The sequence below is a fragment of the Ailuropoda melanoleuca genome, chromosome 6 (genome assembly GCF_002007445.2).
Source record: "Ailuropoda melanoleuca isolate Jingjing chromosome 6, ASM200744v2, whole genome shotgun sequence".
Lineage (NCBI taxonomy): Eukaryota > Metazoa > Chordata > Mammalia > Carnivora > Ursidae > Ailuropoda > Ailuropoda melanoleuca.
The window spans coordinates 42,829,475-42,850,696 of NC_048223.1; the positions used below are offsets into that span (position 1 = coordinate 42,829,475).

Sequence of the window (21,222 nt, forward strand, 5' to 3'; positions counted from 1 at the left end):
GAGCCCCCAGCTCTGCAGCTGTTGCCTCTGAGCATGAGAGGACAAAAGAATAACATCAGCTAGGTTGTGGGCTTGGTGGTTTGTCTAAAGAGTATTGTATCACCATCCTACCTGCTTTTTATTTTATTTTCTTTCTAAGAATGAGGAATGGGGGTGAGGGGAGGATGGAAGGAACAGAGCACCTGGACCCTGAAACAGGAAGCTCTTCATCCTCTTGCCATCTGTGCTTCAAAGACCCATGAAAGCATGTCTCTAGAAGCATTGCATCAAACAAGAGCTAAGAGGCACTAAAAGGTTCTGTGATAATGTTAGCTGTGCCCTGTCAGTATGGCTTAAAAAATACACAAGTGCAGGAGAGAATTCCCCTCCGATCATGCCCACCACCCCTCCTAAATCTTTTCAGCCCAGACTTAAAACATCAGGTCAGTGATAAGGTGGGCCTCCTTTGCTGTAAAGAAAGCAAGCCCCCGTGATATTTAGCTGAGTCCCAAGGTTGCTTTTGCTGAGCCCAGTGTTGAGTGACTATGAGGATGACCCGTTTCTGGAATTTTCTGTAGAATGAAGGAGGCTGGACATCTTGTGTTGTGTCCAGAACAAGGATGGAGAAACTCTGCGGTACCCACGGGTCAGTAGGGTTTTGGTTTTTGCCTTACGACAAGGTGTTCCTGGCTGGCTGCAGCCTGGCCATGGGCAAGACACACAATGTCTGATTTTGAGGCTTGTGACTATTATTATTCCCATCTTAGCAGTAAGGAAACTGAGGCACAAGGTGACCTGAAGCATGTGGCCATATTATAAGGCTGTTGAATGCAGCAAAGTCAGATGGGGCTACAGCCGTGAGGATGGGGCTACGTCTTCATAGCCATGCTGACGTCTACCTTCCACCGCATCGGCGTCCATGGGCAAGGGATCCTCGATCTATGTCCTGGATGGCCGTCTTCTCATAACACTGTCCTTAAATACTTACATTAAGATACCTAGGCTTTTTAAAAAAGCTTAATTTGAAGTTTCAGGGATATTTGTCTAAGTATTCCTTGTTCTATTTCATCCGTTAATAATTACAAAGAATTTTTTAAAATAGTGTTACCAAGGAAGTTGCATGGACCCCCTGACTTCTACCCTCTGCCTTGGTCCGTCCCATCTTCCTGTTCCACTGAATAACCCCCCACCTCCAGCATGTGAGCCCATTCATTTGCAGGAAAGCTACCCCTGCCCCCAGGACTTAGAGCCATTTTTGAGGTATGGTGCAAAGGGCCAGAGTCCCAGAGGAATTCACTAGCTTTAGCTGATCTCGGGCTCCTTTAGGAGCTAATAGAAGTGGGTCCTTGAGCTACTCCAATGATGACATTCTGCAAAAGTCATGTCAGTGATGTCCCTAGGTCTAGAGTCTGGGGAGTGGACCTTCCAGGAGGCAACTCTTCCCAGCCCCCAGAAGCTGTCAGAAAGATTTAGACTTGTGATTTGCCCGTCAGTTTTGCTAGTGATCTCTAAATACTGGCTGGGTGATCTCCTAACAGACTGTGAACGTGACAATTGCAGTGAGCCATCGCAGGTGGGCGAGCACAGGTGTGAGTGTGTGCACCAGTATTTCCCCCGTCTCAGGGCTGCAAGTGCGGGAGGGGTGGTGACTCACCACTCTCAGAAGCCTGTTCCTGTTATCTTCTGTGGAGTGTTTTGTGCTGTTGCAGTGGTAGCTGATTCTGTTCAACAGAACCTCGCCTTGCTCCTGTGTTAAACCACATTTCATTAAAACGTTTTCTTTCTCCAAGACTACATTGGTTGCTGCATTTTGTAAGAGATCATTTCTTGAGAGAAGTCCTGGGAAAAAAAGAATGCACACCTGGTGTGATAGAGGCCAGGAATTGTGGGAAGGAGCAGGACTTCCAAAAACAAAAACAGAAAACAGGTCTATGCTGAGAACCAGAACTGCCCAGCAAGGCCTTTGAAATCTCTATGCCAGTCAAGGTTTTCAAACAGCTTCTGTTCTTCCTTGAGAAAAGCTGCTTGGTCAAGCCTCTCCAATATATATTTTGTCTGACAAGAAACGTTTTGTCCTCTGCAATGGAAATGCCAGGAGTCAAGATAGGAGGGGCACACAGAGCAGAGTACAGCCCACCTGACTAGGGTGGCGGGGCTGGCCCTCAGCCCGGCCACTACTGTCTGGGCCAGGGATGCTCAGGCATGGCGGGGGGCCTCTCCCCAGTCCGGGGCAGACAGCAGGAGAGGAGAAGAAAGGTCAGCAGCCCCGTTGATGCCTCAGCTCCAGTCATTGGGTGATGGGGCTTTGTGTTTGAGAGAAAATGGAGACAGGACTGGCTTGTTCATTTATTAATAGGCGTTTGTCACACACCAGGTTAGGAAATAATCCCCCTATTGTCATTATTTCTTAATCCTCCTGTTGTCAATATGTCTTCTGAGGCTTGCAGGGGAGGGAGGCGCTTTTCAGAGAGAAATGTGGATGGGCTTCTCCTTAGACCATGCGGCATGGCCCTAAAACAAAATGTGCCTCAAACGTTGATATTTAAGGTATGGAGGAAACTTCCTATTTAGTGGAGTTCTAGATCTCTTGAAGATATCATTCCTTAGGTGGTTTTTGTATCAATAGAGGCTTCTGTGTATTTGGCGTCTTTAAAGCAAGTTTTTTCTGTATTTTGCTTGGATCCTAAAATATTAATAAGCAGCATCATTTAGGAAAGGCAAGAAGCTGACAAACCTTTTGGAAGCTTTTAGTGCCTCAAGCAAGTCTTACCCATGTCTGATAAATGCATGTGGGACTTCCATGTCCCTGGATCATACACTCCCACACCCCTCTGAGACAAACCTAGTCACTGAGATGACCCCAGTTTTTAAAAAATGCAACAGCCTTGGAGCATTGTCAAACTCAATGAAGAATGACAAAAGCAGAGTCCCAGGAGCAAAGACAGAAACAGGCCTCTTTCCATCGTGTGATCATCAGTTAACTTTTACAGTAGAGAAACCTAAGCACTTTCTATCCCTCTGACAGTACACGAATGCTGAGTACCTCTCTAGAACTACTGAAGGGACAGGAGGTAGCCAACTTTCATTTAGCTAAAAAGAAACAGGAGAAAGAAAAAAAAACACAACTAACTAAGGCACCAAATTCACCGTAGAAAAGAAGAAATCCATGATGGTAGGTAGCATTCTTGGCAAAAATGAATTTTCTGGAAGTGAATCAACCACTAAAAAAAGCAGCCTGCAGCGCATGGCCCAGAGCAGCCTTCTCAAAGGTGTCGTGTGCTTATTATTCTGCTCCCAGCCTTTATTTCCACCCCCCACCCCAAGGCTGCACTCAGATGCAGCAATGCAGTGCAAGGAGGAGCTTCGCCTCTCTGAGATTCATCACCAGCAGGGGCCACACGTGTCTGGCTGGGATATGTGATTGGTCCTGCCGGAGGAAATGCAGTGGGAAGCTAATGCTGCCTCGAATTCAGTAAGCAAAGTTCAGAGATGTTTGCATTGTGCTAGGCAAGCATGACTCTCTCAAGACCCAAGCTAGATGGACTGCCCACTCAGCAGGAATTCTTGCCAAGGCAACACACAGTTGTGCCTCAGTGGACTTGCCTGAGCCATGGAGTCCAGAGAGTCAGAAGTGCTCATTTTGCAAATAGCATGATTCCATCATGTTTTAATTACACGAAGTATTACAAACCCATTCTATTCAAGAAATTGGCAAATGAGAACTGGATTAAGATCTGTGCAGTAGACTTGAGGTATATAGGATTTCTCTAATCACTGGAGGGTGCTGGATGCTGGAATTTCCCAATTTTTGCAGAAAAAGAGTCTTGGGGTTTTATAGGGATTTTTGTCATATTCTCCCTTCCCCACCCCCCTTAAAACTCAAGTATAGGATTTATGAACAACTAAAATGAAAAGGAAAATATTGCATTTGGCATAACTGTAACTTGGACAAATGCTAAAGACAGTTGGTAATTCAAGAGGTCTACCTTGACTCAGATACTAGCAGAACAAGTGGTATCATGCCAAAGATGGATCAAATCACGGCTACGTGGCCACTTTCTGGTGACAACTTTGTGTAAGTTAGTTGTCATTTCCAAGTCTCCATTTTATTTGTTTTTTAAAATTATTTATTTAGTACTTCTATTTCTCCATTTTCTTAAAGTGGGAAATTGGCAAAATAGTAGTATCTCACCTCAGTCAGAATTCAGCCAGATAATGAATGTGAAGCATCAAGTCTGCTAATGAGTACATAGTAAGCCCTCCACTAATGATTGGACTTAATTTATTAGAAGACCCAGCAGGATCCAGGAGAAGTAAGTGGTGATTGGTGCCTGGGTTGCCAAGGGAGGCATATAGCTCTTCCCAGTACCCAAATACTCTTCTTGCATCAAGAGCAAAATCCTGTCTTGAGACATCTAGCACCAACAGGTTTAATCCTCTGCCCTCCAAGTTATCATAAAAGGGTCCAAGTGCTAACATCAGAATGCACAGTCAGCGCTGTCCAAAGACAGGGGCAGTTTGAAACCTGCACGTGTACACCATCACTCAAAAACCACTCATTCCCATATACAGGATGGTCCGTACATGTATAACTGCTTTTTCCCCACTCACTATAACATACACAACCTTTCATTATTTTAAATTGCCACATTGTTATTTAACCAGTAACTTCTGGACATTTAGATTATTTCTCCTTTTTTTTTTCTATCTGTAACTCTGCAGTTAACATCCTTAAACAAACATCTTCGCATACTTTTTCTTGGAATAAAATCCTACGAGGGGAATTGTCAAGTTAATTATACTTGTTTTAAGAACTTTTGTTCATTTTGCTAAATTATTTGCAAAAAAAAAAAGAGGTCAATTAACACTCTACAAGCACCAAGTGAAAATGCCAGTCTCCTCATATGCACACGGACTGAACTTAATAAATTTTTAATCTTTCAATAGCATTTTGAACACCCTATAGCAGTTGAGTTTGGACCATTAGATAAAGCAAAACACCTGAGGACATTTCTGTATTTTCTATAATGGTCTTAAACTATTTAGGGGAATTCTTTTTTATTTTGCTCTCTCTCCCCTCCTCCCTTCTTTCCTTCTGCTCGTCTGCCTGCCTTTCCTTCTGAATCATAGCTGCATTGACATATTTTTCATAAAGTTGGGTAAGAAATTCAAACAGCACTACTGAGAATAAAAGCCTGGTGCTATCTGAGAAAGTTAAACATTCACAAGCCTATGAACCAGGCATCCATGCTGGAAACACTTGCACAAGAGCACGAGAGAGTACCCAAGAGTGCACACAGCAGCCCTATCCACCAAGCTAAGGAGCCAATCTCACGGTATGTCTTTAGAAAAACGGATGAGTAAACGGTGCCACATTCCCACAGTGGACTGTCATGCGGCAGTGGAATGCATGGGAAATGCATGAACCACCACCAAATGCAACCACGTGGACGAATCTTGGAAACAGCTTTGAATGAAAATAGCAAGTTGCAGAACATTAAGACCAGTATGATACAATTTGTATAAAGCTCCAAAGCAAACAAACTTAAATAACATATTGCTTAGGGGGACATACATATGTGATAAAAGCATTTTTTCATCAGATAAATAAAAAACTAAAGAAAGGGAAGCCTGGGTGGCTCAGTCAGTTAAGCATCTGCCTTCGGCTCAGGCCATGATCCCAGGGTCCTAGGATCGAGCCCCACCCACATCATGGTTCTCCTTCTCCCTCTCCCTCTGCCGCTCCCCCTGCTTGTGCTCTCTGTCAAATAAATAAATAAAATTTTAAAAAAGAAACTAAAGAAAATCCACTCATAAGTCTTAGCAGGGCTCAGACTAGAGGTCAAAGCTCACACTGATGCAGCAGGGACTCTGTGAGGCCGAGGAGGTTTGGAGAGAGCAATGAGCCAGGCTGGTCTATGACTTAACAGCAGTGAATAGAGCTTCATGCCCCGAGCTCATGTTGAGCCGCATACCAGCTGCCTCACCCGTGCTTTTGCACATAACACTCACAATCACCCTGCCATGTAAAACCAAGTCCCCCTTGTCTAATGTCAGGACTGTGAGAGTCTCAAACGTTGAGTACCTTGTCCAGGGTCACGTGGTAGCAAAGCCAGGACTCAGTCCCCAGGAATCTCACCGCAGACTATCCCCCCGGAATGCCTCTTCACACCCACCAGAGCTGCCGGGGATAACAGAGAGACCAGTGGTAGGGATGCTAGAAAGGTCTCCTTATAGCCAGATTTCTGTAATTAGCAGGCGAGAGAGTGGAGTTTACATCTGAAGACCCTAAAAGGGTCCCAGGAATGGACCCTTTCCATGGGTCCACGTGGAATTCTACCACATACTTTGCAAGCTGTAAATGACAGTAAGTTCTGACAAATTCCACAATCTATACTACAGTTAATTTGTACTTACCCAGTGCCTGCTCTATGTGCGTGTGCCAGCCTCATTCAGAGTGATTAACATCTATTCACTCACTGAATCCTCACAGCAATTCTACTCATTGGGTGCTGTGGTTATGCCCATTTTACAAATGAGGAAAGTGAGTCCAGAGGTAAAGCAATTTGCCTCAGTCATTGCAGAGGTAGAAAATGGCCTGGCTGAGATTGGTACCTGGAGGAGCAGTACCCTCTGGGGCCTGGAGGCACTTTCCCCTTGTTGGATGTATGTCAGACAAAGGTGCTTGCAGGAAAGGGTGCACCTCTTCTAATAATTCATGTTAATGATTCCACTAAGCTGTAAAGATGTTGGCATCAAAAATAATGGGTGATATGTATTGGCTCCATTCAGCCATCTTCAGGCCTCAGAGAGCCTAGAAAAAAGACATCCTTAGCAGATTTTTCTGTTTAACCCTTCCCATTATCCCATTCAACTGGCAGCTGGGTGAGGCTACTGGAAAGAGTCTGGAGGCCCGCTGAGAGCCTTGACATTCTTGTCTGAACGACATTGGCAATGGCAGCTGTCCAAACACTGTGGTTGACTTTCAAACCATTTAATTGAAAACATATTTAAAATTAAAAAAGAAGAAGAAGAGGAAGAAGAAAGGGTGGGTGCTGCACAGGTGGAAGATCTTGGCAAAAAACCTCATCTGCACTTTTCCCACCGTTGGATTGAGCAGACGGGGCCACAAAGCTGGTACAACAAGATTAGCACAATCGCATGGTTGGACATAGGCACAGCGTGACATGTGCTACAGCAAAGGCATTTGGCAGGGTTAACCTGCCAAGGATAAAGATGTAGCAGACAAGGGGCTGAATTAATGGACTGGCATGACGGAAGCGGGGAAATCTATTTGCATGCGATATTAACTGTGCTAATAAACTCCGGTCTGTGCTCGGCAGTCCAGGCAGTCCAGGCAGTCCTTGAACTGGGAGTTTTTATTTTGAAGCCCACCTGGAAGGCATCAGCCAAGATGGGCTAAAAAAAGCAGAATTCACAGCTTGTGTTGGGTTAATTGTTGCTGTCGTCCCAGAGTAGACATGCTGTCTAGAAAGCCTGTAGCAGTATTTGTGACTACTGGCTGTGCAGGATGATCCTAGCACCCCAGAGCTTTGGTGCCAAAGGGTCCTCCATTTAGAAGGTTATTGTCTATGAAAAAACAATGAAGAAACTGTAAGTATAACACACTCTAGAAGATACCTACCTGGAGTGGGTTGTTTTGCCTGATTTGTGTATCCTGATTCCCTGAACATCAGGATGGGAACAAGATGAGCAAATGAGACTGCCCAGGATGCAAAATTTTAGGAGGTACTCACGGTCAGCATCTGAGAGCAGGTGACTCACTCCCCTCCTATTGGCCCTGCCCTGCTTAAAGTGACCACAGGAACAACATGAGAAACACCTCTTCAAAACATGGGTGCACTTAAGTATGCTTAACATGGACACCAATGCACAGCTGTGTTTGGGGAGGTGAGAGGGGGAGGGGGCCAAAAATGTTTGTGTTGTCCACCAGGTTACTGCTGTGAGCAGGTGGGGACCTCCGCTCCTTGTGGGGCAAGAGAGCAAGGTATTGCCCACCAACTCCATCGTGTCACTGGCGGGGGCTGCTTGAGGATGCTAACTCCCTGACATCTAGCTGACACACGCCTGCTCCTGACCCGAGGAAGCCCCCAGGCCTACCGCATCCTGTACATGGGAACGGTGGCACTGGACACCAATCTATTGAATTTGCCTCTGAAGATACTGAAACTGTAGCAGATTCGTTCTGCTCTGAGGCTCATTAGGAACGTTAGTTTTTAACAGAGCCCTAGATTGAAAGCCATCGTCCCCAAATCTGGTTTATGGGAGTCCCTGGGGTCGGGGGGGTGGATACTTGAGTTTTACCCCCAAACCAACTGAAGCAGGATCTGGACTGGGGGTGGGACGCTGCGCCAGCCAGACTGGGGCTGATGTCAAAGGCTGAATGGGTCTGTGTTGACCCTTGTTCAACCTGGGGAGGTGGTTGATAAGGAACACCCTGAGTTTCTGTTGCTGTCATCTTTTTGCAGAAGTAACAGGCAGAAAAATGGTTTGTTGATTTGAGACCTCTGATGTTATGAAGCTTAGATAAATGCCATGTACTTGGGATTGCCAACACAAGTAATCATTATGTGACTAAAAACAAAACAAAACAGAATTAGCTGGCTTGACCCTACCAAGTGTGTAGTGAAGGACTAACATCAGCAGGCCAGAGTAGAAAAAATGAGATAAAAGGCCTTGGTTAAAATTGGTGCAGAATTTTGGAACACCAGAACTCTTACATTCTCTTAAAGTGCTCCTGGAGTCTTCAGGAAGGCAGAGCAGGTAAGAAGGCCCTGCAGTGGGAGAGGACTGGGTGCGCTACTCCTCGTGGCTGAATGACACAAGAGCCCCCAGCCCAGGGGCAAGTGGGGGTTGCGGTCAAGCCCAAGGCCACTCACCAGGTCACATGCCCTGTTAGAAATCTCCATCTGCCCAGGGAAAGGGGTACCTTCGCAAGCTGACATCCACAGGAAAGGCCTGATTGTTTACATTTCAGAAGGCACCCTGTGGTCTAGCCCTGTGTTCCAAGATCTGAAAGAAAGGGAGTGCAGCTAAGTCCACAGGGAGAGGAGGTGACGGTGGACAGGTACGGGGTGGGGGGGGGTGCTGAGCCACCAGGACCTATGGGATTTCACAAGGAATTTGGCTTTTGTTCTGGGTGTGATGGGAAGGGAAGAAGGGTTTGAAGTAGCAAAGTGACATGCTCTGATTAGTGTGTTAAAAGGATCACTCCGGCTGCAGAGTGAAGAATGACTCACAGAGGGACAAGTTGGATGTGTATTGTGCCTTCCTGGTGAGAGGATGGAGGTCTGTTGGGGGTGCAGGGTGGCTGTGGAGATGGTGAAATGTAATTCAATGGCAAAATATTGGGATTTCTGGACACTTGTGATTCATAGGGAACAGGAAGTACAAATCATTACCCACTGGTGTCCACAGCTTCCCAGCTTTGCAAGACTTCCTCACTGAGTGAGAGCTCATCGAAGCTGAGAGCCCCGTGTTCCAGATGCTGTGCGGTTCCCGGCTACCAGGTGACTCCACAATGGCCTCTGTCCTTGGGATCACTGTCTCCTAAGACAGGACTGAAGCCTGGAACAGTAATGGACACAAAAGGCACAAAAGTCATAGATGCCAGGCCAAGAGCTGAGGCTGAGCAAGGGTCCACGAGGACCTTCTCGAGGGCCGACCCTGGAGCCCAACTGCAGGAAGAGGAGTATGCTGGGTAGAAAGAGTCAGGGGCATTCAATCCACAGGAGCATATGCACATGTGGTGTATTGTAGGCATTCCTGCTCTGTTGGGGGAGAGGGGGGGCAGGTGGGGAAGTGAGGAGCCAAAGGACCTGAGACTCTATCCTGGGCACAAAATGAGCCATGGAGAAGTTAAGCCAGATTAGACTGACTCTCTGGAAGAATCCCTCTGACTCCCTGTGTATCAGTGTGGGGTCAGCCTAGAGGCAGGGACCTGAATTAGGAGTTCCAGCAGTCAGTCTCTTAATATAAAATTCTTCATTACAAGATAGCACTATGTATGCCCATAAGATTCTTAGTGCCATTTTGATTTGTCTGAGGGATTCATCTAACTGCTTGGAAAAGAGTCATTGGACCACAAGAGTCTTAGTTTAAATCATACATTCACCCAACCAGTATTTATCAGGTATCCCCGAAGTGGCCAATGCTGAGGACCCAATGGCAAGCTTAGAACTGAGTGGAAGAGACGTCGTGCATGCTGTATAACAAGTGCTTTGAAGGAAGAGTACCAGATAGCTGGGGAGCATGTCATAGAGTCCAGTCTGGTCTGGAAGATGGAAGTCAGTGCAGGAAGTGACTTTGGAGTTGAAGTTTGAAGGAGGAGTTGCTATTAAGCTATACAAAATAGGGAGAGAGGCTTCCAGGTGATGGAAAAGGCTTGTGCAAAGGCCCTGTGGTGGGAATGAATATGGCATATTTGAGAAGTTAGAAGAGCACAGGGAGAGCGGAAGAGGGCAGTGGAGGATAAGGAGAAAGAAAGAGGGCCAGGCTGCCTCTGCACGGTGCCAACTCCTTGCAGGGTCTTGAAGTTAAAACACGAAGGTCACTTGTGGCTTTTGAGACAACCATTTCTTCATCTTGCTTTGACATCCTGAGCACTGGTCGGTTCTAGACAGAACCAAAAAGAGGTAGCTGTGGATAGCTCCATTCACGGCCCCAGCTTCTCACTTATTCCCAAGGCACCTTTTGCCCCTTGGATGCAGGAAATGGGATCGTGCCAGTCCCCGGATTCCTGGTGTTTTGACTTCATAAGAGTCTATGCCAGGTTCACTTGGCACCAATACAACCTTCCCACATACACGGTCTTAGCCAAAAAAGCACATTAACTTTGCCGAGGGCTCTGAGTGCTCAGCAGTAGCAATTAATTGTCCCCCTGCTTTATTTTACAAGGAGCTAATGTCACTTTCGAGAACTTGCTCATTCTCAGAGCAGGTGATTGTTAGTCCTCGAGACAATCTACTGGACAGTCCAGCACCACTGGAAAGAAAAATTTTGAGATCTCTCCCTACCCAAAGCTCAGAAAACCGCCCACATAACTCAGTCCCATCCTTATCGAATACACATGAATATCAAGCATTTGCTGTATGCAAGATTTTCTAATCCTATTACACTGTTTTGCAGATACTAAAACCGAGGCCCAGAAAGTTCTGCTACTGGCCCTAGGAACACAGAAAGGGACAGAGTCTGAATGCACCCCCTGGGGCCTGGCACAGGCAACCTGCCTGTGGTAGACATCTCAGCTTAGTGGTGCTGTGGACCCCTGAGGCCCAGTGTAGAAATTATGGCCTAATGTCCCAGCAGGGGTTCTTTGATTAGAGACATAAAAATCCAGGTGTTTCTGAGCTCCAAGGCCACAGTGATTTACATGGCACAGTTATGGTTGATCTCTTAAACTTTCTGCCTCCCCCAATTCTGGTAAGAACTTTGGTCGAACTTCTATGCCACATCCAGTGCTAGGAGCTTGCCAACTTTGCGACCCTAAAATAAAGCAGGTTCCAAGATAGACGGCAAAAAGTGGAAAATATTTTTCTTGATTGGGTAGCAGGCAGGAGCCATTTTTGGCCAAAGAAGCTATTCATTTAAAAGTGTTTATCAACACCTGGAAGTAGGGATTCAACTTCAAATGGTATTTTCATGTCAGTTTATCTTACAGAATTTCTTAATGGTGATAAAACCCAGGCAAATACCAAAATGAGAGTTCCAAAGTCATTTTACTGCTAAGACACTCCATATCTGCCAGCTGAGCCTGAGCAAGGAAGGGCCTGGCAGGTCACCTGCTGACGGAAAGGCAGAGCACAGCAATGGCTAATGGTTTTCACATTGACCACCTGATTTCTCTTCTCTCAGTCTCGACTTTTGTTGGTTTGCATGACAGCTCCAGATCCTCAGTGATCACCTTTATTTTGTGCTTGGAATGTGTTTCTACCCTTTGGAGGATGAGTCAAGAAATACTCTCCATCCTTGGAGGATTCCATTTGGACTCTGGTTATCCTCAGTAGATGTGGGAACTACTCCATGCAGCCTTCAGGGTCTGGGAACTGACAGATCGAAAGGGAGGGGGTATGGGGTCTTGGCAGAGTTACTACTCAGAACATGAAGTGAGTATGGTCTCTGGTTTCTGCGTTTGGCAGTGGAGTGACAAGAGTCCCTGCATTTCTGCCATGTACATTTTCGCGAGGAAAACTCTTTACTCAAAACTTTGCCTTAGAAATGTTTGTTTCCCATTCCACCTCCCGGGACAGTGATATGCAGGCTGTGTGTGTGCGGGGGCGGGGGGGGGGCAGGTGTTTCCCTTTGAGGATTTGTGGAAGGCAGTAGAGCCCCTTCCCAGAAAGGCACCAGTGCACAGATCAGCTTGTGTCCAGGGACTTGGGCTCCTCAGAACCACCGATACCACCCTTGACTCGGGGGGATAGGGAGGCTGGCAAAGGACACGACAAACAAGAAAAGTCTATGGGAGGAGGATAGAGAGGGAGAGGACATGTTGACTCTGCTTGCGTTCAGTTCTAACCCACAGCTGCCTCTGTCCCCTCTCCACACGCCAGCAGCAGCACCGAAGAGGTGACCACACGACCGCCAGCCTCCCCAGAGACCTCCAGGCACGGTGTGGTGGGGCAGCTGGTGTTGTGAATCAGGCCGTTGCCAATCAGAGAACGGCTACTTCACAACACCAGGGTCACACCTCACCACGGGCACCGGCTGCCATCCAGACTGCACAGCGGCTCGGCTCGGGGACCCATCCAAGCCCTTCGGAACCCCAGCACGCACGCAGCTGCCGCTCGTCCTGCGTGTGGTGTGGACTCCACTGCACAGATGCCTGGGGCTGTGTCCCTCCCCCACCCCAGCACAAACAGCTCCACTCGTAAAGGAAAGTACTCGGGCAGCATCGGCACCCGCAGAGGAAACGGTGCCACGGGCTTTCCACCGTGGAGTGGAGTTTTGGCCCCTCAGAAGTGTGAAGTGCCACTAAACAGAGCATTTCCTCTCAGTTGCTAGGAGCACACAGGGTGAACTTGGGTCTTGGTTTTGAGATGTGGCAGTGGGAGCTTTGAAAAGGGCAAAGTGGTGGGAAGGGAAGCCCTAATTACAGATGGTGGCTTCAGGGGACACTGCTGGAGAAACGAGTGCCTTTGGTAGTCACACAGACGGGAGCACATCTATTTCCTAGATGGTCCCAGGTTCCCTGGAGAGTAAATGCCTTTTCTTGAATGTGAGAGGGCCACCCACAGCTGTCCATCAGCCGTGTGTCCCCAGCTTGGCTGGATGAAAGCCCGGCACATGAGGACCCTTCCTAGGGTATTGACTTGTCCGACACTCCCGCCCTGGTAGTGTGGCCTGTCACCTGTGCTGACAGGTGGGCTTGCTTTCCATGGGACCTCACAGCCAGGGACCTGGCAGAGCTGGAAACAAACGGAGGTCTCCAGAGTTCATGTCTTTTTATGCCTGACTTAAATCTTACACGTGGCACTGTATTTCAGAGCCAAGTGGGGAGTTTAGAGATCGAGTGGCTGTGTTGGCCAGTGTCCTTTCTGAAGCACTAAGGAAAGGGAAGAGGTCTGCCACTGGCTGTCTGTGGGACAGAGAGAGCCATGGAGCCCCTCTGATTAACCCGGGCTCTATGTCACCTCGGTGCTCTGCCACCGTCCCAGTGGAGCAAGTGCCTGGTGGAAACACTGCACAGAACAAGGTTACCTGGAGCCTGAGTTAAGCAGAACAGCCTTAGGTTTCTGTCCCCTTGGAGTTCTGGGAGGTGAGGCTACTGCTTCTGTGACGACTACCCCTCACCCCATCCCTAAATCACTGTGGCATCTCTGAAATTTATACTAAGTTATGCTTGGGACAAGTATCTTGGGGTTAAGAGTTCCAGTTTTTCAGAAAGATCTTCCTGCCTTCTCCTTAAAATGTACAGCCTGCATGTCTCTGAGAATTCATCCATTTACCAGTTCTCCTACCACCAACAGAGCCCAAGCTTGGGCACCTCGGTGGCTCAGTTGGTTAGGCATCTGCCTTCAGCTCCGGTCATGATCTCAGGGACCTAGGATCGAGCCCTGCATCGGGCTCTCTGCTCCACAGGGAGTCTGCTTCTCCCTCTGCCCCTCTCCCCTTCATTCTCTCAACCTCTCTCTGTCTCTCAAATAAATAAAATCTTAAAAAAAACCAGAGTCCAAGCTAGTGACACTCACAGCATGGTCCATAGTGGCAGCTTCAGCATGTCGCACAGGTGGAATCCTGGGCCCACCGCACACCCCACTGCATCACAGTCTCGGCGGGGGGCCAGGCAGGGCTCACGGTCAGTGCATGAACAGGTCCTCCAGGGGATTCTTCAGAATCCCAACCACCCCCTTTGTCTCCCCACATCCTCTCCAGCTTCCATTCCAACCCTGTGTCTTCTGCATGTCACAGTCAGAACAATCTCTTCAAGATGTATGTGAATCCCTCCACCCCTGTCTTAACACTCCTTAAAGAGTTGGCCTCACTCTAACTGTAGTTAGACCCCACCAGAGGCATGCACTCCGCAAACACCTCTCACCCCACCTCTTCCTCCCTCTGCCACAAGACCCCTCCCTAGGTCTCCACAGTCCCAAGCACCCTCAGGTCCCAGGCCTTCGTGTGGCTCAGCTCTGTCTGGAGTGCGCCTAGCCCTCACCACCCTCCCCATGATTGATGTATGCTTGTCCTGCTGTTTTCAGACAGAGTCCGGCTTCCTGTCAGCCAGCTCCCCAGCCCGGGAGGCCAGGTGAGGTAACTGACGTTCAGCACACTCAGCAAGCTGAATTCTGCCTTTTCAAACGCTCCTTTCATTTGGCCATTATGCATCCATTCATGGACCTCTCCTCTGACTGGGCATCTTCCCCCAACCATGTGCTCCTTGAAGGCAGCAACATTCAGCTTCATCCCCTGCTGCACCCCCAGCCCAGCTCCATGTCCGGCATTGAGTGGTAGTTTGATAATATATTGTTCAATACAAGAATGAGCATGGCCTGAGCTGTGAGCGTCCTTCAAGGTCATGCTCTAGCTCTCTTGTGCATTGGAGTTCCAGGTCTTTTATCCTTTCAGTGACATAATAACAGCAGCAGGCACTTACAGCATAGAGACAAAAGGGCAGGCACTGCTCTGAGCATTTTGTGTCCATTTAGCCACTTCCTCATTGCCTCAGTTTCCCCATAATGGGCAGGTCACGTGACCATCCTAGGTACCGAGACCACACCGTCCATACTGTTGGTAATGAGTAGCACTGCTATTCAAACCCAGGTAGTCTGGCCCCACAGTCCACACCCTGAGTCACAGCTTCACGCTGCCGAGAAGCCAGAATGCAGCGGACAAAGCCGAACATGGGAGTCCCGGGGCTTGTTTCCAGGACCGAGCAAAGTCTTCTCTGTTCTCGGAGACTTCCCCTCTGGTTTCCTTAGCTAGAAAGACCGGACAGTATTCTGTTTGTGCCTTACAAAAGGTTAGATTCTAACCTTGTTAAAAGCACTTCATAGTGGAACCTGATTAAAAACCTAATAAAATAAAAAAAAAATGGGGTCAAGTCCGGAGAGAGAGAACTGTTTAAGAAGCAGAGGAAGCTCTACTTAATTTTGTGGTTAAGCCGCTGAAGTCCTTCGAGGTTTGCACAGTTACCTTCAGAGGTCACAGGCTGCAGGGGCAAATGTGTGCACTCGGAGATCTGGGTGATTCTGAGAGCCAGGCTAGGAGGTCCAAGCCTGTGCCTGTCTAGCCAGTTCTTAGTCCCAGGCAATGCCCTATGCCTGGTCTACCTTCCTCCACCCACAGTATGGTTTCTTTTCCAAAATGCATCCTGCCACACTAAGAACAGCCTGCCCTCCTTTGGAACATCCCAGAACCTCCACTTAGGTAAACTTGATGCCACCCGAGCAGAAACTAGAGTGTCCATCTCCCCACCTGCTTCTGAAACCTTGGTTTCATGATCTGTACCATCTAAAGCTATAAGTTCAGAATCTTTGTGACTACCTGGGGGTCCTACATTCGCAGCTACCACGTTTCCAAGTGTGGGATTCTGCCAAGGCGACCCACTGCAGACAGCCAAAAGCCTTGGTGGTGCAGGGAGCTTGTCAGATACACGCTTTTCCATTCCCCATCTTGTCCTTTCAAGCTGCTCGCCTCCTGCTGACTTAGTCAGTGCTTCTGGGGAAAGCTAGGTTTAGAAAGGACAATTTCTGAGTCAATACTTAATATCAAGAAGAGCAGTGGATCTCAAAGTGTGAGCACCATCAGCTTCTCCTGGGAACCTGACGTGCAAATCCTCCATGCATCCCCCAGCCTTGCTGAATCAGAAATTCTGGGCTGAGGCCCAGCAATCTGTGTGTGAACCATCCCTCCAGGAGATTCTGAAGTGCCCATTCCAATGCCAAATGATAAAAAGGGCATAGTAATGGAGTGCCCATGCCTGCTGTCCTCAGCGGTGTGAAAAATGGGCATTTACTATATGTTGAATTATGTTTTTTAAACTCACATTTCTGATTTTTGTTTTTTTAAATATTTTATTTGTCAGAGAGAGTGCACAAGCAGGGGGAGCGGCAGGCAGAGGGAGACGCAGGCTCCCCACTGAGCAAGGAACCCAATGTGAGGCTCCATCCCAGGACCCCGGGGTCATGACATAATCCAAAGGCAGATGCTTAACTGACTGAGCCACCCAGGCATCCCTACTTTCCTAATTTTTAAAAATAAATCCTCAGGTGTTCTGGACTATGGGAACCTGACCCTTCCCTTCTTAGCCTGAAGAAACACGCCCAGAACACCCTTTTCTCTCTCACCACAGGGACACTGGAAGGTGAGTTATTTTCTACCAATTTAAAGGGTTAAGGTTTTTTTCCACAATTACTGAGAATGTATTGAATTCTTAACACAGTATACGACATATTTTAAAGGCTTTACATTTTAATCTGCTCTCACAACCACCCCATTCTGGAACTAGAGGCAAGAGAGGTTAAGCGACCTGTTCCCACCCCAGGAGAGAGGGTCATATACATGCTCGAACAGAGCCAAAGCAGAGATCGGAGCCCCGTGGTGTCCCCAGACCCACGCTCCGACCTTCTTTTGATTTGCTACCTCCATAAGGAACAGTTGGGGACCAGGAAAGTTAGCCGTGCCCAGTCAGAGCACCTTGTGTCAGTCTGAACAATTAATAGCCATGTATGACTGGCAGCTAACTTGGGGGTACCGTGACTCCAGAATGCAATGCCATAAAGACAAAACACGCCGGGCCATCATTTCAAATAAATTTGTTATTCTTTTACCTTGAGGTGGGTTTTTGCTGTTGTTTGTTTTTGGATGAGTAGATTTTCTTGTTTTCCTTGTAGTGATCACTAGATGTTTGCCTTAGGCCCCATGGATGGTCTTTTACATATTCCTTGTGCAAGCCGCTCAGCCAAGGACACTTTCAGCTCCATGCATCTGTTTCTTGGTAGGTACTGGCCCCAGGGAAGTGGCTTAAAAAAAAAAAAAGTAATTTGCAAGTTTCTGTTCATCATGTCACAAAGTTCCCACGTACTGCAGGGAGATGGTCTGCAGGAAAGCTGTGCACAGATGCTGAATTTCAGGAAGAGTCCATAGGCCCCCCAGACAGAGTCGAAGTGGAAGGTTTTCACCATCATGGCTCCATTTTTTATAGTTGGAAAAGTGGAGTTTCAGGAAGATCAAGTAACCTGCATTAGGCCACATAGCCTAACCCTGTATTTCCAGAGCCATGGGGCTTTCTGCTCCAGAGCAGAGACAATGACCCAGCTCCCCTGCTGTGCTGGCTGCCTAGCCACTGGCTGCGTCATCTCATGGAGACACCTGGAAGCTCTGGAAGGGGAAGCAGTGTTGTCATTCCTGTTCTTCGGGTGAGGAACAGGCTCAGAAAGTTCAAAAAACTTGCTCAAGGACTCCCAGCCGGTGAGCGGACTGTCAGGCTCCAAAGATGTCTTCTTCTGACCCTGCTGATGGGCTCCATCCTCCTCCTTCTCCCTGGGCAGCTATCCCCCTACCCCACCAACAGGCCGCACCATGGGACTGCCTGCCTTCTAAATGTTACAGCTGTCTTCGGCTTGAAACACTGGAGCCTGGGGAGGAAAGCACTGGAAGGGAAACGGGGGGAGTCATGCCCTCCCGTAATGAACCTCTAAGCTTGTTCCCTCAGGCCTGACTCAAGTGGAAGAGTGTGTGTATGTAATTGACTTTTTGACTGAAACTCACTTGTCTTCTATCTTTGCCTGTACCATTTCTTCTTGTACACTGCCTGGAGGAATACCCTTCAATGTTCAGAGGCACAAAACAAATAGAAAAAACAAAATGCTGACCAGCACCAAACCATTCAAAATCAAAAGTATTATGGATAGGAAAGAATGTGAACGTCCCTATAACCCTATCCCCAGAGATTATCACTTATTTTTAATGACTTTTTTATGATTGCAAAAGCCATACACATTGAACACATCAGAATGAATTAAGAGTAAATACATGCTTCATTGCTCAGACTTCTTGGCAGGGAAGTGAGACCACATCCATGCATACAGCTTGCCACATGGGTTACCAGCTCTCCCCACCACTGTCTCCCTTGATTTTTGACTCAGGGTACATAGAATAGGCAAGGCTGACCTGCCTTTTGAAACAAATCAGTCATGACTCTGACCTTCACCCCCGCCCCCACCACACCAACTTCCTGCTGGTCCTCAGACTGCCTGCCCCTAAGGCCTTTTCACACACCCTTCCCTGCAAAGGCTTCTCTTCCCCAGGTCTCTGTTTGACTCCCACCCTCCCCTGAGAACCACCCTGAACTTATCCATTGAAGTGTGCCACTAGCCACAGCCACCCCTTCCCTCCAGTCTCCCTGCCTTGCTCAGCCTTGTCTCCAAGGCTTTATCACCTTTAGACTCTGAGGTAATTGCCCTGTGATCTGGTCTCCTCCCACTAGGCTGTAACCCCTGAGGGCAGGGATTATTGTCAGCTTTGTTCACTGCTAAGAGCCCCAGCACTGCGCATGGCACACACTAGATGTTCAATGCATGTTTGTTGGATGAGCGAATGTGGGACCCATCTTTGCCAAGGTTGAGGAGTAAACAGCCCTTCTGGCCCCCAGCTTCTCCACCCCAGCCCCTCTGTAGTTCTCCCATAAGTGGCTTCCTCTCAGCTACCTTCACATGGCATTTAAGCTCTGGGAAGCTCAAGGTTCATCAAGTCCAGTGCCCTCATTTTATTGATGAGGATGATAAAGCCCACAGGTAAGGGCTTTTGGCAAAGGGAAGAATGAGTTCCATGGGCCATTGTGACCAGAGGCCATCATAGACAAGCCCAGGAATTTTGGGTGCATCTTGTCAACCTTAAGGACACACAAAATAGCTTCCAAGCTGCCTTCCTGAGCTCCAGACCAGGTCAATTCCCTCCATTACTCACATGGCACCCTGTACTTTAAAACCCTTTACACTCATAATTAAGCAAATAATCAACTGTGATTGCAATATCCTCTTTCTCCTCTAAGCAGTAAGCTTCAGAAGCCCAGGGTCGGTGCCTATTTCACTCTTTGGCCTCCCTGGGACCTGGCACAATACCCGGCACATAGTAAGTGTTTTGAGGGACAGCTGATGGTCTCCTGTAGTGCCTTGCTCTGTTCTGGCACACACACTTTCCCCATTCTGCAAAAGACGATCCAGTGCCCCTCTCCTCCCAGAGCCATGAAACAAATTCAGAGACTACCACCAAATGGATGGCACTACCAGCTTAGGAAGAGAGTGTCTCAGTGAAGATGCCCCTGTTTCTCTCTGTGGAGTGGTGGAAGTGACCTAGGAACTAGAGAGACCTAAACTCTATTACTTGCAGCCAAAAGCATTCATAATTAGTCTAACCAGAACTGCTGTATCAGAATTACCACCCATAATAAGAAGCCTGGAGGTAGGGAGTCCAGGGTTGAAGCAGTGACTCAAGAATGCCATCAAAAATCCAGGCTTCACCATTCTGTTCCAACCATCTCATGGTTACAAGAGGGCCGCTACTGTTCAAGGCATCACATCCACATTCCAGGTGGAAGAAAGAGGAGGCAGAGGGCCAAAAATATCTCTCCATTCATCAGGACACATAGTTTTCCCAGAAACCTCCACACAGCTGAATTCTACCTACATCTCAGTGGCTAGAACTTCATCATGTGGCCACACAGAGCACCTAGAAAGGTGAGGATTCACCTGCTGAGAGCGGACAAGCTGAAGCAGTGAGGGAGGAGTTCATATAATAGCTGTAGAATTCTGCCAAAACTAGAAAAGTTATTTTTTATAGAACTGTTTTTGTGGGCTTTCTTATTACAAAAGCAATGAGTACACATTGTTACTTTAGAGAATAAAGTTTTAAAAATTTCTACAATCCCATCACACAGAAGTAAGCACTATTTATTCCTGGTTCATTATCCTCCCAGTTGGTTGAATTTTTTTTTTTTTTTGACATGGATAAAACCACACTATGGGTTGCTCTGTAATTAGCCTTTTCACTTGATATGGTGAAGAATCTTTCCAAATCATTAAATATTCTTTATAGAATCACATTTCCTGTCTCTGTATTCCACTGAATTAGTTACCATGATTTGTTTACCCACCCCCTTTGTGTTGGGCCTTGTGAGGTTTATAATGGGTACAGTGTGGCAAACCAACCCTGGTGACTATCCTCAGAGCTAAATCTTTGCTCAGCACTGCCCCTTCTCAGAAGGGATCATCAGGGAATAATCTTGGACATACATAGTCTTGAGAGCTTTGAGATGCCCTACCAAATAGCCTTCCTGGACAGACTGTTCCAACGTACTGCCCCCTGGCAGATACCAGTGCCCCTTTCTCCCCCAAGTTTTCACCAGCACTGACAAAAAGATAGACTGGGGCAACAGGGGCAGTAGCCCGACTCCGTTCCCTCTCTTCTCAGCTGATGGGACAGAGGAAGCACTTGCACTAGGGTCTTACGGCTCAGCTAGCTCTGGAACCCAGGCCTCGGCACTGTACCCGGCCACCGCCTGGAGCACCCGTGGGGTAGAGAGAAGCACCGGCATACAGCATTTGAGGGGTCTTGGGAGGCAGGACGAGGGTCCAAGCATTCTCAAGAGAGGGCCAAGCCCATGAGGCCTTGGGGACACAATGCCCAGTAGGTCGAGGGTATGGGCAGTTCTAGGTCAGGGAGTTACCCTGGCAAGGTGGATCAGCTTCCAACTCAGCACTGCAATGCTACTCAAGCTGTGGGACC

At 47.8% G+C, this 21,222-nt stretch overlaps 1 protein-coding gene across 1 annotated transcript in view; it reads left to right on the top strand.

The window, feature by feature from the left end:
• The window catches only part of LOC117802795, a 118,427-nt gene extending 105,555 nt beyond the window's left edge, over positions 1–12,872 (top strand). Inside the window, exons 4-5 of the mRNA XM_034663556.1 lie at positions 9,418–9,509; positions 12,552–12,872. Coding sequence (XP_034519447.1) covers positions 9,418–9,509; positions 12,552–12,872 — 413 coding nt within the window. The remainder of the gene's footprint in view (positions 1–9,417; positions 9,510–12,551) is intronic.
• The last annotated feature ends 8,350 nt before the right edge of the window (positions 12,873–21,222 follow it).